The sequence below is a fragment of the Chaetomium tenue genome (assembly GCF_020726465.1).
Source record: "Chaetomium tenue strain MPI-SDFR-AT-0079 chromosome Unknown F5144scaffold_1, whole genome shotgun sequence".
Lineage (NCBI taxonomy): Eukaryota > Fungi > Ascomycota > Sordariomycetes > Sordariales > Chaetomiaceae > Chaetomium > Chaetomium tenue.
Window position 1 is genome coordinate 1,143,746 of NW_027117329.1, and position 14,619 is coordinate 1,158,364.

At 56.4% G+C, this 14,619-nt stretch overlaps 5 protein-coding genes across 5 annotated transcripts; 2 read left to right on the top strand and 3 right to left on the bottom strand.

The window, feature by feature from the left end:
• The first annotated feature begins 261 nt into the window (after positions 1-261).
• Positions 262-1,798, top strand: F5144DRAFT_553561 (uncharacterized protein). The gene is made up of 4 exons (XM_066787806.1): positions 262-581; positions 669-764; positions 856-1,049; positions 1,128-1,798. The coding sequence occupies exons 1-4, from the start codon at positions 509-511 to the stop codon at positions 1,494-1,496; spliced, it is 732 nt and encodes a 243-aa protein (XP_066647901.1). The 5' UTR covers positions 262-508; the 3' UTR covers positions 1,497-1,798.
• On the bottom strand, positions 1,799-5,403 carry F5144DRAFT_553565 (uncharacterized protein). Its single transcript, XM_066787807.1, has 14 exons — positions 4,686-5,403; positions 4,558-4,629; positions 4,371-4,498; positions 4,164-4,282; positions 4,088-4,107; positions 3,940-3,997; positions 3,471-3,862; positions 3,397-3,422; positions 3,217-3,343; positions 2,902-3,167; positions 2,832-2,843; positions 2,338-2,779; positions 2,220-2,279; positions 1,799-2,158 (listed from the first exon to the last, which is right to left on the bottom strand). Exons 1-14 carry the CDS (start codon positions 5,116-5,118, stop codon positions 1,956-1,958), a joined length of 2,358 nt encoding a protein of 785 aa, XP_066647902.1. The 5' UTR covers positions 5,119-5,403; the 3' UTR covers positions 1,799-1,955.
• F5144DRAFT_553567 (uncharacterized protein) lies at positions 5,396-7,917 on the top strand. The gene is made up of 4 exons (XM_066787808.1): positions 5,396-6,073; positions 6,139-6,298; positions 6,352-7,475; positions 7,529-7,917. Exons 1-4 carry the CDS (start codon positions 5,658-5,660, stop codon positions 7,707-7,709), a joined length of 1,881 nt encoding a protein of 626 aa, XP_066647903.1. The 5' UTR covers positions 5,396-5,657; the 3' UTR covers positions 7,710-7,917.
• A 424-nt stretch (positions 7,918-8,341) lies between these two features.
• F5144DRAFT_542770 (uncharacterized protein) lies at positions 8,342-10,553 on the bottom strand (the record flags this gene model as incomplete). Its single annotated transcript, XM_066787204.1, has 6 exons — positions 8,342-8,497; positions 8,582-9,070; positions 9,134-9,325; positions 9,392-9,505; positions 9,573-10,243; positions 10,298-10,553. 6 exons carry the CDS (start codon positions 10,551-10,553, stop codon positions 8,342-8,344), a joined length of 1,878 nt encoding a protein of 625 aa, XP_066647904.1.
• Positions 10,554-13,315: 2,762 nt separating this feature from the next.
• F5144DRAFT_588283 (beta-lactamase-like protein) lies at positions 13,316-14,377 on the bottom strand (the record flags this gene model as incomplete). Its single annotated transcript, XM_066789912.1, has 1 exon — positions 13,316-14,377. One exon carries the CDS (start codon positions 14,375-14,377, stop codon positions 13,316-13,318), a length of 1,062 nt encoding a protein of 353 aa, XP_066647905.1.
• Between the last annotated feature and the right edge of the window lie 242 nt (positions 14,378-14,619).

The following is a 14,619-nucleotide window of genomic DNA, read 5'->3' on the forward strand; positions in this document are numbered from 1 at the left end:
TTCGACCTATCCTACCTACATAATCAACCTGGCCATACGACGAAAACTGATGTGAAGAGAAGTTTACACAGAGAAGAGCTGCCCAGTCGGATTGTAACAGCAACGCTGGCGTGTAGTTTTGCGTATTCCGTACAATCATGGAGTTTCCCATGACGTAATTACCAAACGAAACACAAACCAAGGCGGTCTGGACCTTGCTGGGCCGGGAAAATGACGGCATTAACAGACCCCTGCTGCCGGTAAGCTTTCCGCACGCTAGCGGGGGTCTCCAAAACCAACCAACAGCAGCAGGTTCGGGGACACAAGACATCAGCGTCACCAGTTCTGCACACCTTAAGGTTGGGACTGCGGCCCTGTCCTCGAACAGAGTTTTAATCCACGAAGTAAACTATCCACGTTCGGCGCCGTCTCCCTATTCCGTCCATTGACGCCTAGAAACAAACTCGAAATCGAAATTGCCCAGGAACGCAAACCAACTAGCGGTCGACGAACTACCGCCGCCGACGACATGTCCAAACGAACCAGCGCGTCCGCCGCGAATGGCGCTGCCTCAAAAGAGGGCGCCCGAGTTGATCCGCCGAGTATGTCGATCCGTTCATCAGCCTAGCGCGTCCGTGAGAAGACTGCGGGAGCGGAACAAACGACCTGGTAGCTAACGCACACCGCAGCATCGGATAAGCAGAAGATCCTGCTCGAGACCGACGCCGGGCACTTCTCGCTCATCCGCGCTTTGCATCTGGCAGATCTCATCACTGAGATGAATGGTGAGCGGCCCCGGCCACCCCAATTTTCTACAGACACATTGGAAGCAGCATGAAAAACGGATGGGAGCTGACCAAAACACCCCGGGCACAGGCCTCTGCGGTATCCTCTCCGTTTTCTCCTCGATGCGCTATTGCGTGGGCGACTCGGCGCAACATGGCAACCTCTGGGCGGCCCTCTCCCTCCTCCCCTTCGGCCTCTTCTTCGACTTCCTCGACGGCAAGGTGGCACGCTGGAGGAAAAAGAGCAGCATGATGGGGCAGGAACTCGATTCCCTCGCCGATCTAGTACATACATCCCCCTTTTCTCCACCGCACCGCACCACATCACACCGCACACCCTACTAACCTCTCTCACAAAAACAGATCTCCTTCGGCGTCGCCCCCGCAGCAGTGGCCTTCGCAATCGGGATCCGCACCCCCCTCGACCACCTCTGCCTGGGCTTCTTCGTGCTGTGCGGGCTGACGCGGCTGGCACGGTTCAACGTGACGGCGGCGGCGATCCCCAAGGACGCGACGGGCAAGGCGCGCTACTTCGAGGGCACGCCGATCCCGACGACGCTCGGCCTCGACGCCCTCATGGCCTGGTGGCTGTCCAACGGCTGGGTCCACGACGCCCTGCCGGGTGGCGTGTGGTTCGCCGGCTCCGCCTTCGAGCTCCACCCCGTCGTGCTGCTGTTTATGGTCCACGGGTGTTTGATGACCAGCAGGACGATCCATATCCCCAAGCCGTAGGTGTGAGGGCATGGGGAGGGGGGAAGATATGTACACTCAGATATGTATGCATGTTGTAAGGTCCTGGGATTTAGGTTGACGTTGATTTTGGGAATTGGGGGCGGAAGATTGGCGGAGCGGGTGAGACGGGTTAGAACGAGCGAGCATATGTATATCTTATACTCTTATAGCGAAAATGCAGTGGATTGGATGGGGATCCGGGTGGTTCATGGCTTGGTTGGTTTGTGCACGCATGGGATTGGTTCCGTATTTTGTCAAGAAGCAGTAGCTGGCGTGCAGCTACACTTCGCTTCAACACGGAGACATGATGCATGTGCATGCTGCTTTCTGAGAGCATACTAAGTGAAAGGGGCGAAGCAGATTATCACGCCGTGTTTCTACAATATTTGAGGCGAGCTGCGGGCGGCGCAAAAGCGCCATTCCGTAACATTTTCTGAGTTACTCCGTTCTAGATTACACCTAAGCCTTCTTCGCCTCCTCCTCCTTCTTGTGAGGGAAGGGGTTGTACATCCCCCGGTCAGCCTTGAGCTTGCGAAGCTTCTCGATCGCATCCTCCAGGTCGACGGGCACGTCTCTCGCCTGCGTCGAGGTGTCATCGCGGTAGCGGATGTTGACCTTGCGGTTACGCATCTCGTCGTCACCAACCACGAAGCAGAAGTTGTCTGAGATAGTTAGCGTTTCTGTCTGTGTCTCAAGCCAGGGGACGGCAAGAGAGCTACTCACATTGAGCCAGCTGGCCGTTGCGGATCTTCTTCTGGAGGGTGTTGCCGCTGCTATCGACATCTAGAAAAGGTCAGTCTCTGTGAACAAGACTAGCCGTAGGACTAGACGGGGTACATACCAACGTGGAAACGCTCCTTCTTCAGAAGTGCAGCCACCTCCTTAGCATAGCCCAAGAAGCCCATGCCGACCGGGATGACAATGACTTGACGCGGAGACATCCAGTACGGCCACTTGCCAGCAAAATGCTCGGCTAGAATAGCGGTGAAACGCTCAATGCTACCCGCCATCGCGCGGTGGATCATGACGGGTCGCGCACAGCCCGGCGCAAGCGGTTTCTTGACGAGGAGCGGCTTCTTCTTCTCCTTTCCGTCCTTCTCCTCCTCGGCGGTGCCGTCAGGCACTGGGGCGGGCACTGGGGCCGGGGCCGGAGCCGGAGCCGGGGCCGGAGCCGGAGCCGCGTCCTTCTTGTCCTTCTGCACGCTCTCGGCAGTCTGGTACTCAAGAGAGAAGTTGATAGGCTGCTGGAAGTCGAGTTGAATGGTGGCGCATTGCCATTGCCTCTGTCAAAAGCGTTAGTATTCGTTTGAGGGCACTCGTGCACAGTAACCTTACGTTGAGACAATCCTATTGATCCTTAGTTAGCATTCAAAACTCCACGATTAGTGCCTTGGAGAATACATACCAGAACAGCGATATCGACCTTAGGTCCATAAAAAGCGCCATCACCAGCGTTGAGCTCCCAAGTGACACCATCGTTCGCAGCAGCAAATTCATCGAGGGCTTCCTTGAGGCGGGCCTCGGCGCTATCCCAGGTCGAAATCTCACCCATGAACTTGTCCGGGCGAGTAGACAGCTTCAGCTTGAATGAAAGACCCAGCATGCCATAGAAAGAGCTCATGAAGTCGAAGAGATCGGCGACCTCCTCTTTGATCTGGTCCTCGCGGCAGACTAGAACTAGTCAGGACGTGGGAACTAACGATATAAAGGGGAAACGTACAGATATGGGCATCGTCTTGCTGGAACCGCCTCACTCTTGTGAGGCCGCTCAGCGCACCACTGGCCTCATTCCGATGAAGGACGCCGAAGTCGGCAAGGCGCAGCGGCAACTCCCTGTGACTCCGTTCCTATTGCGGACAGTCAGTAACTCCCAATACCGTCGTGAAAACAACTTGCTTACCCTGTGGCGGAACATCATCGCGTGGGCTATGAACTAGTTAGAAACTCCAGGATACAGTGTAGACGACGACATACCAGGGCAGTTCATGGGCTTGAGGCCAAATTGTTCTTTATCCACATCAAGCAGGAACATGTCCTCCTTGTAATGAGCCAAGTGACCCGATTGCTCCCAAAGAGAGACATTGAACATGTTGGGGGTCATGACTTCGTCGTAGTCCCGCTTCCAGTACTCTTCACGAATGTAGTCCATGATAGCGTTGTTGATGCGCATGCCGTGTGGCAGCCACATCGCGGAACCTGGCGACGACTCCTCAAAGTAAAAGAGCTCCTGCTGTTTTCCGATCAAGCGGTGATCGCGCTTGGCAGCCTCCTCGAGGAACTTCTTGTGAGCAGCCATCTGCTTCTTGTCTGGGAATGACACGCCGTAGATACGCTGCAGAGAGTCGTTGTTGGCATCGCCAAGGAAGCTTCATCAGTGTTAGTTTCACCCCATAAAAAGGGGGTCAGATCCAAGACTCATGTCTAGCAGCAGAGTAACACATACTACGAGGAAGAGTTCTTCATGATAGCAAAGGCCTCAATCCTGCTGGTATCAGGTACATCTGGGCGGGGTCAGCTTCGACTAAGCACGTATTCCCGCCATGGGGGAGTGGGAGCACGGATTGAGGCCGGTCAGAGGTGGGCTAGCTTACGGGGTCCACGGCACAAATCGCTGTTGTCACTGCGTCAGCACTTCTGGGGGTTGGGTGCCATACTAAATCGACTCACATTAGGGGGCCGTTCCTGTAAACGGTGGTTCTTGTGCCGTCCGCAATCTTGTCATTGATAATGTGAACCTTGTAGGGGTTGTAGGCGAACATCTTGAGCAGGTTCTCCTTGCTCATTTCCTATTTCGCATGTGAGCCGTACTGAACCGGACGGTGTGTAGAAAGAGACGGAGCCGCTGCTTGAGGGAAGTCCCCTCCCCGAACATACCAGTCTCTGGAAGGGCTGCTTCTCCTTCACAATCTTGGTGACGATGCTCTCGAGGGGCGCCCAATCAGTAGACTGTACAGCAGCGCCGCCTGGCAGAGCCATTTCGTAGTAGAATCCATTATCGACCGCTGTATTGTAAAACGATTAGAAGGATAGTGACGATTTTCGGGGTCTGGGTCGAACGTACGAGGGCCAATGCACAGCGAGCAACCGAACCTCCGCTCGCAAGCCTCGCCAAGGATATGGGCGCTGGAGTGCCCTAAACCACATGTTAGCCATCCCCTTGGCCATGATATTCTTCCCAAGGCCTCTCACAGAAAACAAATTTGCCCTGATCGTCATTGAAGTCGAGCAGTTCCAGTTTGCAGCTTTTCTCAATTGGGCGCTCGATATCCCACAGGTGCTCCCCATCTATCCTTGCGACAACGGTGCGCTTGTACAAGCTGTTGGAGATGCCCTTGGCGATGTCGGCTGGGGTGGTCTCGTATGCTTTGCCGGGCTTGACGGTGCCGTCGGGCATGGTAATTAGGATCTCATCGCGGGGCTTCTTGGCGAGTTCTTCCTGCTGCTCCTGGTACAATCGGTCGAACAAATCAAGGCGCTCCTGTAGGAAGGCCGGGGCCGGCTGCATCTCGAGAGGGCCCGTGTCGGCGGCCGCTGCCGCTGCCGGGGCTTTCTTCTCCTTCTTCGGCTTCTTGTCGCCGCCGCCAATGGCGGCCTTTTGCAAGGCTTCGGTGACCTTCTCCATTGTGCCTGTTCGAGGGATTCGGATTGTTGAAATTCGGCAGCAAGCAATCGAAGTGCAGGTTTTGTAACCCCTGAAACCCGACCGTGAGTCACTTCAGACGACCGGGAGAAGTACCACTCAGGCAGTGGGCTATGGCGGGGTCTGAGCCGAACGGTAAATTTGTTGTGAAACGGTGCACTACCCCGCGATCGATAAGAGACATTTGGCCAAGGATCAGCGCATCTGAGCGCATGTCACAGCGGCCAAGCCGGGCTAAAAAGCTCGGGCCACATGGTTACACTGTATCGTCAGTAATTGGTGAATTATCCAGGGACGACGGGAGAAACATCGAATCGGTCTTCGAGGCCCACATCCGTCCCTCCAAGGGTCCCGTCCCCCTCCTCGCCGGCCCGTCCCTGGTAGCAATCCTTCCACATACATGCTATAAGCAACCCCTCCCGCCACCTTCGACCTCTGACCAGAGCTTCTCGACGCCCGAAACCACGAAACCATCACAAGTAACCCCGCGAAGCACGGCACTTCTGTGACGCAGTCACGCAATGCGCTCCTCGCTTGAGGACGTCCCTGATGAGATAATCCGCCATATTCTGCTCTATCTACCACCGGAGCACACGATCCAGAGCTTCCAGCTGGTCTCGCGCCGATATCATCATCTTTCGAACGAGCCCCTTCTGTGGCGATGGCACTGCCGAAGCTCCTTTCGCTTCTGGCACCCCGAGCATAGGCTTTCGGAGAAGGTTGCGACGCTCGCGTCTGTGGTGGACTGGAGGGGGTTATGGATCACGAGGAAGCAAAGGAACGACAAGGCGGAGCGGTTACTGGACGGCGTGATCGCAACAAAGGTCGGCCAGCTGAAACGGATGCAAGGGATTTGCGAGCTGGGCTACGATGTGAAGGACTTCCTACTGGAGCAGTGTCATGTCGATGATGACGCAGAAGATGTCCTGGCAAGGAGGTACGAGAGCTATTTTTATCCGGATCCAGACTTTCAAAGCCCAATCATGGCTAAGCCCTGTGCAGGTACTACGCGAACTCAGCATTGGATAGCATACACAGGGGCGCGGCGGTGGAATTGTGGTCTCGGTATCAGGGCCGAGCATTGAGCTCCGAGGGTCTTGACACTGCGCTGGGTGCGTTTGATATGTTTGTGTTGCACGATCGGGAAGAGGACCTCGATTACGTATGTTAACGGGCGAAACATCTGCTTAAAACCCGCAGCTAACGGCTTGATAGGTGGTACGGACACTCGATAACCTCGCCGACCAATTCAGGACCGAGCACCCGACCTTCGAAGACCTATCCACCAGAGAGAAAGCCCTATCCCTCGTCCGCTGGTTGAGGGCAAATAATCTCACCGGCATGGACAACCCTGAAATCAACTACCGCAACCTCAGGAACTGTTTCATCGGTCATGCCCTGTCTGAAGAGGACCACCCTTCCCTGCCTATCATCTCGAGCGCCATCTTCACCTGTATCGCCGAACGCCTGGGGTTGACCGCCTTTTGTCTCGGCTTTCCCAACCATGTTTACGCAGCAGTGTACGCCCCGGCCGGGATGGATCTGGACGGAGGAGAAACGGATGAATCAGATGGGGAAAAGAAGCGAATGTGCCTGGACCCGTACGGATCCGACCAAGAGGTCACCCTCAGAGACTTACGGCTTGGGCTTGTTGAGTTGGGCTGGACAGAGGGGTCCGAGGCCTTCTTCACACCGCCACCCGTTTCGATTATCGTGCAGCGGACGGCGCAGAATATCAAGTCCACTTACAATTCACTCCGCGATCTCGCAGACAACGACACCTTAGGGGCTGAGATGAAGCGCTTGCGGAGTGGCTACCCTGGTTTGAACATGGATGCAGCGAGATACGCTTCGATGTGGGCAGAGCTTCTTATGAAGCAAACCTCTAGCTTCCACTGGGATTCGAACCTCGACTCCTTTCTTCAAAAATTTACCTTATCCTGGAGCGAAGACGTCTGGATAGTCAAGAAGTACCTTGTACCTCTATACGACCAATTCGTGATTTCGCAACCAAACCGCCGGCCGCCAAACCCCTGGCACAATGTACACGAAGCCCTCGGTATGCTAGAGAACCTTGATAAGAGGATACCGGAGCTCAGCCGGCGGTACACTGAGGACATAACGACGCGCGTCCGCTATAAGATCGGCCAGGTTTTTCGTCATCGGCGATACGGTTACATTGGTATCATCAACGGCTGGGCGGCTATGGGCAGCGCCAGCCTTCCGATGCCGCATTATCTCGACGCTGCCGAGGCTGAGGAAGAAGGCGACGTGTTTGATCCGACAGAGTCGGTGCATTCGAGCAGGTTGGGGCCGCAGAGGACGTATTATACTTGCCTGTGGGTTTTCCTTTTCAATCTCGAATTGTGACGCTGTACTGACAATACCTGAGCTCACCCAGGAAGACTACCGTTGACCGGCTGCGTGTGGCCCAGGATAACGTGGTTATCGTCACGGACCCTAACGTTATCTCGGACGACCTCATGTTCGTGGCGGGGAAGTTCTTTCTGCGATTTGACCCAGAAACTTGCACATTCGTGTCGAACCTCAAGGAGTACTACCCCGACGATTGATTAGCGGCTAGAGTAATGAGTATGCTACGCAGCTAGTTTTGGCAACCTTTCGGATTGCGAAGCAATATGTATGAGCCCGCCCGGCACCATCGCCGCAGGCAGGGATATCATTGTATCGAGGGGCGTGAATCAGAGACATTGACGGGACGGCCGGATCATAATTGTTGTAGTCCAAGTTGGATCGTGGGCGGGGAAATACCAGGCAAGTACCATAATCGATCTTTAATTTAAAGAGTGAAGCGTGCTGTGCAACATTGTTGCTATTTCTAATGTTCATTATCCCGATCGTGCAACTCTTCCCGGAGGGTTCAGGAAGTGAAGCAATCACCCATTACCTTTTCTCCATCAGTCAAATCTCGTTGGTATATCATCTCCCACCCTTTCGTCCTAGCATCATCCCGTCGTGTCATTTAAAAATGGAAAAAAAGGGTATCTCAGGAAGACAAGAATCGAAGTACGCCAGAGCAATGTCCACCTCCCACCCCCGCCTATTAACCAACGCTGCCCACCTCAATCATTTCCCTAGGGGATGTGTTGAGACTCACCCCCTACTCCGAACACTAGCGAATCCAGCCTTCACGCTCCGGTCCCTCGAACGCAGCGCTCCAGCCTCTAGGAAGCAGCAAGGCCTGTTAAACTCGCCCGGCTTCGCGCCTCGCAGCCCAACCCTTGAGCGCAATCATGACGATCACCCAAGCCATAAGCAGGCCGACCAGGCCCATGGTCACCGTGTACATGAACATGGCATCCAGCTGGTAGTGGATCATGCCATCGATGGTATCACCAGACTATATAACAACGAATTAGCCAATCACTCAGTCAGAACAGGAGAGATAAAAAAGCCCCTCCCCCCCCAAAAAAGAAACACTCACACTGGCCATAAAAATCACCCCCCCCGCCGTCATGCCAAACGCCGCCAGCAGCTCCGTCGGCGGGCGCGACGGCAGCACGGAGCGCGGCGGGCGCAGCCACACCAGCACGTAGGTCAGCGCGCGCGCCATCGACGCCCCCGTCAGCAGGTTGCCCCACTGCTTGTGCACCATGCTGGACACCATGCTCCCCTGCGTGTGCGAGCTCATCATGATGCCGAGTAGTACGATCACGAGGGCTGGGAAGGGGTTGGTCGAGAAGCCGTAGCTTTCGGGCTCGGCGTGTTGGGTTGCGGAGAGGTCGTTGTTGTCTTGGTGGTGGTGGTGGTGGTGGGAGTTGTTGCGCTCGGGGTCGTTGTCATGGGGGATGGTGTAGGTGTGGTGGTTGATGATGGTGGTGGTGGTGGGGGGTTGGGGGGAGGTTTGGATGGCCTCAGTGACGGTGTAGTTGAGCAGGTTGCGGATTTTGGTGGACTCGATGAGCATGCCGCACTGGGAAGGGGTTAGGTACCATGGCAACAGCGGGTGGGTAAATGGGAAAAGAGGCTCGCTTACCAGGCCGCCGCCAATGAAGAGGATGGTGATGGACATGTGTTCGAGGTCGGTGGCACTCCACTCGCCGCCCCAGTTGCCGAGGTGCTCGAGGAAGATGTTGGTAGAGCCATAGAAGAAGATGACGGCGCTTTCGACGAACTCGGCCGATGGGCGCCATTTCTGGCCCGCCTTTCTGGGGCGTATGTTCCAGGCCTGGTGTGTGTACTAGTTAGCCTTTGTTTGTCCCTGCGTTGGTGAGGACATTCAGGGGTAACGAACCCATCCGAGATCACCAAAACTGCCTGCCCATCGGCCGAGGGTGAAGATGCCCAGCCAGACAAAAACACCTCCTTTGATCCAATGCGCCAACCCGCTGAAGATGCCATGGCCCTCCTAGAGATTTGTTAGCACGGACTCGATGTACCCCCCCCCTTTTTTTTGGAACCGGGCAAACACTTACAAAGAAACGGCCGAAGGTGATGATACCCGTGCACAGAGCAATGAAGCTCAGGATCAAAATTGTCCGGTCAACAAAGTTATAAGCAAAAAGTAGGACTTTCCAGAACCGGTCCGAAATCTTCCCTGCGACCTTAGCTACAATCGAATGCGCCTTGGTCGACTTGGAGAACATGGGCAAACGCGCCTCGAGGTCCTCGTCGCTGTCATCGTCGTGATGGTAGTCCCGATGGACATCGTGGATGGGACTCGGTAGGGAATCGGCACCCGACGAAAGCGAATGGCTGCGAAGTGATTCGGTTTTTGGCTCGGTGCCTTGTCCGCTGTCGTTGGAGAAGCGGCCGTACGGCCCGGAGAGAGAATACCGGGACTCATGTTCGGCCATGGCGGCGGTCGAGACGGGGATAAAGCCTTGGCGCTCCTCGGCCCGGCTGGCCAATTTGAACTTCTCCCGCTTCAACACCCCCGCGACCCGTGCCAAAACACCCACTGCGACCTGCGCGCCCACGATAGACGTCACGATCCAGCCGAGCTTGTGGTGTGCGTTGTTCGGATACAAATCGGGGGTGCTCGCGTTGTAGACGACACCCAACAGCAACCCTCCCGCGTTGATGGCGAGGAAGGCGAACTGCACGAGGAGTGTGTAACGCGAACGGGCAAGCGACAACATGACGGCTAGAAGACCCTTCTCAGCAACTCGCCTTGGTTTCTACAAAGTGTGCATCTTACCAGCAGGCAATGCGAAGACCCATCCCACGACCATTAGGGCGATGTGCCCATAGATGGCCGCTTTGTGGTCAGGGTGGGCAAAGTACGTGGGGGGGTATTGGTCCTCGGGCAAGGGCTTGTCGGCTTCCGTCATCTCCATGCCGCCCCCATGATCATGGCCGTGGCCACCATCGCCGTCTGCAAGGGCGACTGGGATGAGACCCAGAAGCGCAACGCTCGCAAGAACCGGCAAAATCGAAGTCACAGGCGCCTTCATGGCCAACAGCTTTCGGTGGTTTGGCCACCAGATTCTAAGCTTCGTCTGAACTCCAAGCTCAATCGGGTTCGGCTGGTAGTTAGAACCCCAACCTGCCCTCGACAGTGGCGCTCGTTAGGTAGGTAGTTAATATCGGCTCGGTAGTGATTGCCGGACACCCTTGTTAGTGGACGTCGCTGCAGCTGTTGAGTATCGACGATGGCTGATGTCGTCTAATGTGTGGGTTTGACCTGGGATAGATCGGACGAGAGATGGGCCACTAGTCAGGCGACGAGGAACAAAGAGGAGAGGGCGCCCTTATTATTTCAACTCTACACAGATCGAAGGCCCGTCACGCACCGGAAACGGCTGACCAAGGACGGGTACATCTACGATTAATAAAAAAAAGGCAACGGACAGATCCAACGGAGCACCTCGCTTTCCCTGTTCCGGTTGCCGATTGGTAATTCACAGCTAAAATGCCTGGGGCCGGGCAGGAGTCAGGCCACCCGGCTGTTCCTGTTTGGTGCCCATTTTTGGTGATGCCTTCATGTTTTGCGCGTCTGCAACTCCGGGACATCCGAAACTCTGAAAAGCGGCGGCGTGGAGGTGTCAGGTGGGAATCTAAAATCACAGTGTGTCGCATACTGTGCGGGGCACCAAGGCCGATCGCCCATCAACTGAGTCCGTTTGCTGACTGTGCAGTACGAAACCGCACACCCGCACGCCACAAATACGCATCGACAGCTTCAATTTAGCCAATGGCGATCTGTGACGGTCGAGCCAGTTTGAGGTGAAGCTTGCCGTCACATGTCAACGCCGCATCTAGTAGCGGCGGTGTGAGGGTTCGCCCGACGTGCCGGCGGACGTGAAAAAAAGACCAGATGCGATTCGCCCAAACTTCATGGACGGCGTCTTGCTTGGGGTGGGGTCCGGAGTTACGTGAGCTTCATCGGCGAGCTTCCATGACAACAGCGAAGAGACGGAAGGCCGGAAACACCACGGGCCATTCATCCCTTCTGATGCGGGGCTTTAACAGGTCGTTGAGTCACCCTCATAAATTGTGGCCTTCTTCGATGTACTTCGTACCTGAGTATCTTTTCTTTTCTACTGTGCAGACAAGAAAAGTTTATCTATAACCACGCGATTTATTTGATGACTTAACAACTTTTTACGCCCACAAGCTCCGTTAGAGCTCAGCGGCAGTTGGAGATTGGGGGAAGCATCATGAATCCCTCGGACCCCGAGAATGACCAAAAATGATGCAAGTTGTATCAGCCAGTCCCGCCCGCAAACCCGATACCACCCTCCCTGCCGCACAGTACCGAGACGCGGCCAAGACTTCCTGCAGCTCCCACTCTTCCTGGACATCTTCGTCCATCTTGGCGGCAGCCGGCGGAGTCGGAGTTGCGACAGAGCCCGAGACGCGGAGCAAGCGAGGTCTCCTGTATGCTGTATGTGTGCTCTCGATATCGGGCCCTGATGAATCATTTTGACGCAGCCTCTTCGCTGCCCAACGCCCACAAGGTTCCCGCTGACTTGCGGCGGCGTATGTACTACGCAGAGGAGGTGTCTGGCTTACACGTCTACCATCCAGGTAACCAAACACAACTAGCAGGGGCACCGTTTGGTCGCTGAATAATAGGTACAGAAAAGAATTGTCCGGCCCTACACAGTATGTCCACAGGTTATCTCCGTCACATCATCGCTCTTAGCCGCCGTCGGCCGCGTCCCACGGCCGACACATTTCCAGCTTCCGTTTGCCGTTGGAAATGTGACCCCACCTCTTCGCGATGCTCCCGCATGGACCCTTGTTTGTGTGCACCCTGGTCCGCCCTTCCCGATTGCAGCACGCCGCCGCTGGCCCGCTGATGCCGGTAGCGGGTGATTCAACCTCACCGGGAACCAAACATTAACCCTTGTGGAAAGTGGAAAGTCGTGAGGGGGTTGCATACTCGGCGGATGAAAATCTTGCCATCTTTGCCTGAGCTGTCCTACCTCAACGTGGACACGCATGCAGGCACTTACACACAGTATGCGCATAAGGTGACCTTTACGGTACGAAGTAAACGGAGATATGACGGACCTGGTAGTCATTATGGCCAGACCAGCCTTGCGAGAGCTGCAGGTAACCACACATCGGTTACACTGCAAGTTCCTTAAGGTGGGGTGCCATCATCCGAGAAAAAAAATAGGGAAAAAAAGGAAGAAAAAACTCTCGCTGCATGGGGCCGATATTGCCCGTGGGCGGGCGCTCCAGGACCCACTAGTCGTCTTGATTCCTCTTTTGAATCCACACTGTGTGTCTTGAGGTTCCCACCACCCTTCAACATCGCATGGCGACGGATCGCGATTGCCTTTTTCACAAGTGCGCGGCTCAAGCGGCTCATCGCCTCGCTAGATCGCGAATGAAGTGGCGCGAGGGTGTTTAAAGATTCCGGACTCACAACCTCCTCACAATGCGAGAGGATGTCGTGTTTGAAAATCTCAAAGTTGACGTCATGACACATGCTTCGCGAGCCACAGACTGGAGTCGTAGGGCTGAACGACGCCGAAACCCCCTGTGACAACAAACACAGCACAGCACCAAGCATCCCAGCTGGCTGGGGCGGACAACGATAGGAGAACTAGGGTGGCGGGTGACCTTTGTAAATGATTGATTGTACACGAATTGCGTAGTGATACCTTAACCACATAGTTGCATTCTGCATCTGGCATTCCGTTGGTATTATACACATTCATCCACTCCATACTACCAATACAAGCTCCGAGCCGCCGAAGTCTCACAAGACAGACCGGCCTGACCCCGGAGCAAGCCTCCACCTTTCGCCGCCGTCCACCTCCACAACTCTCCCTTCTCGCTGCAACTTCCGCAAAATCTGCACGACCCCGCCCGCCGCCGCCGGGTGCAAGCTCTCGGGTACATCCCGGTAGATGCTCCGAACCACCTCCATCACCGTCCAGGCATCACCCCCAGACCCGTTCCCAGTCGCCCCCTTCCCACTCCCCTCCCCCGCCGCCACCGCGGCCGCGTCCGCGCTGCCCAAAGCCGAACGGAGCGTCTGCACGACCTGCTCCTCCCGCTGGGCGCGGTGGCGGATATACTCGGCAATCTTGCCGGGCCCGTCGAGCAGCACGGGGCCGTGGCCCGGGTAGGCCGTTGCCTCCACCGCTCCCTCCTCACCCCCATCCCGGTCCCCATACAACCGGCGCATGCGCTCCAGACTGGCCACATACGTTGCCAGATCCTCAAACACGCTCGTCCCATGACCCAGCACATTATCCCCCGTAAACAGCGCCCCCCGCTCCGCCCAAAACAGCACCACATGATCCGCCGTATGCCCGGGGGTATGCGCCGCCGTCAGCGTGGCGCCCTCCACCGAGAACACCTGCCCGTCCTCCAACCCGACCTGCCCCGCCTCCGGCTGGTGCTTGTGCACGGGGGTGCCGGGCCACGCGGCCAGCAGGCCGGCCACGCCGCCCGTGTGGTCGTGGTGCCAGTGCGTGAGCAGCGCGGCTGCGAGCGTCGCCCGCTCCTCGCGCAGCACCCGCCGCAGCGCCGCCAGCCATGAGGGCCGGCCCTCGCCCGTGTCGATGAGCAGGCGGGAGGCGCCCGTGCCGACCAGGTAGGTGTTGGTGCCTTGTAGGGTGAATTTGCCGGGGTTGCCGCCCAGGATGCGGATGCACCCTGGGGCGAGGCGCTCGACTTCGGGGAGCGGGGGGAGGGGTGGGGATTGGGTGCTGCTGCTCATCTTTTTGGTGTTGTTGGGGGGGTTGTGGTTGAGGGGGGGCTTGAGTTTGTGGAGGAGTGGCTGCAGGAGCGGGCCGGCCGGGTGCAGGCGCATCGGTGGGTAGGTGGCTTTGGGGGTCCCCTCGGTTATGAGTTGGGGAGGTACACTAGGTAAGTATGTACGGATTACATCCATTGCGTGACGACGCGGGGTTGTGGTGTCTGGGCGGGCTGCGGGGTACATTTATTGGCACCGGTTTCGGTTACCATGCTGAGTTGCCGAGCTCAAGAGCCCTGGCTAGCTGTTTGCTGGCATGTGCTCCAAGTACAAAGTTCCCCATTGTTTCGGTTTGAAGA

Coding starts and splice junctions, on each gene's coding strand:
- F5144DRAFT_553561 (XM_066787806.1), top strand. CDS start 509: ATGTCCAAACGAACCAGCGCGTCCGCCGCGAATGGCGCTGCCTCAAAA. Junction 582..668: donor CGCCCGAGTTGATCCGCCGA/GTATGTCGATCC, acceptor CGCACACCGCAG/CATCGGATAAGCAGAAGATC. Junction 1,050..1,127: donor TCGATTCCCTCGCCGATCTA/GTACATACATCC, acceptor TCACAAAAACAG/ATCTCCTTCGGCGTCGCCCC.
- F5144DRAFT_553565 (XM_066787807.1), bottom strand. CDS start 5,118: ATGGAGAAGGTCACCGAAGCCTTGCAAAAGGCCGCCATTGGCGGCGGC. Junction 4,630..4,685: donor TCAGGGCAAATTTGTTTTCT/GTGAGAGGCCTT, acceptor CATGTGGTTTAG/GGCACTCCAGCGCCCATATC. Junction 3,168..3,216: donor GCAAGACGATGCCCATATCT/GTACGTTTCCCC, acceptor GACTAGTTCTAG/TCTGCCGCGAGGACCAGATC.
- F5144DRAFT_553567 (XM_066787808.1), top strand. CDS start 5,658: ATGCGCTCCTCGCTTGAGGACGTCCCTGATGAGATAATCCGCCATATT. Junction 6,074..6,138: donor GAAGATGTCCTGGCAAGGAG/GTACGAGAGCTA, acceptor AGCCCTGTGCAG/GTACTACGCGAACTCAGCAT. Junction 7,476..7,528: donor AGGACGTATTATACTTGCCT/GTGGGTTTTCCT, acceptor ACAATACCTGAG/CTCACCCAGGAAGACTACCG.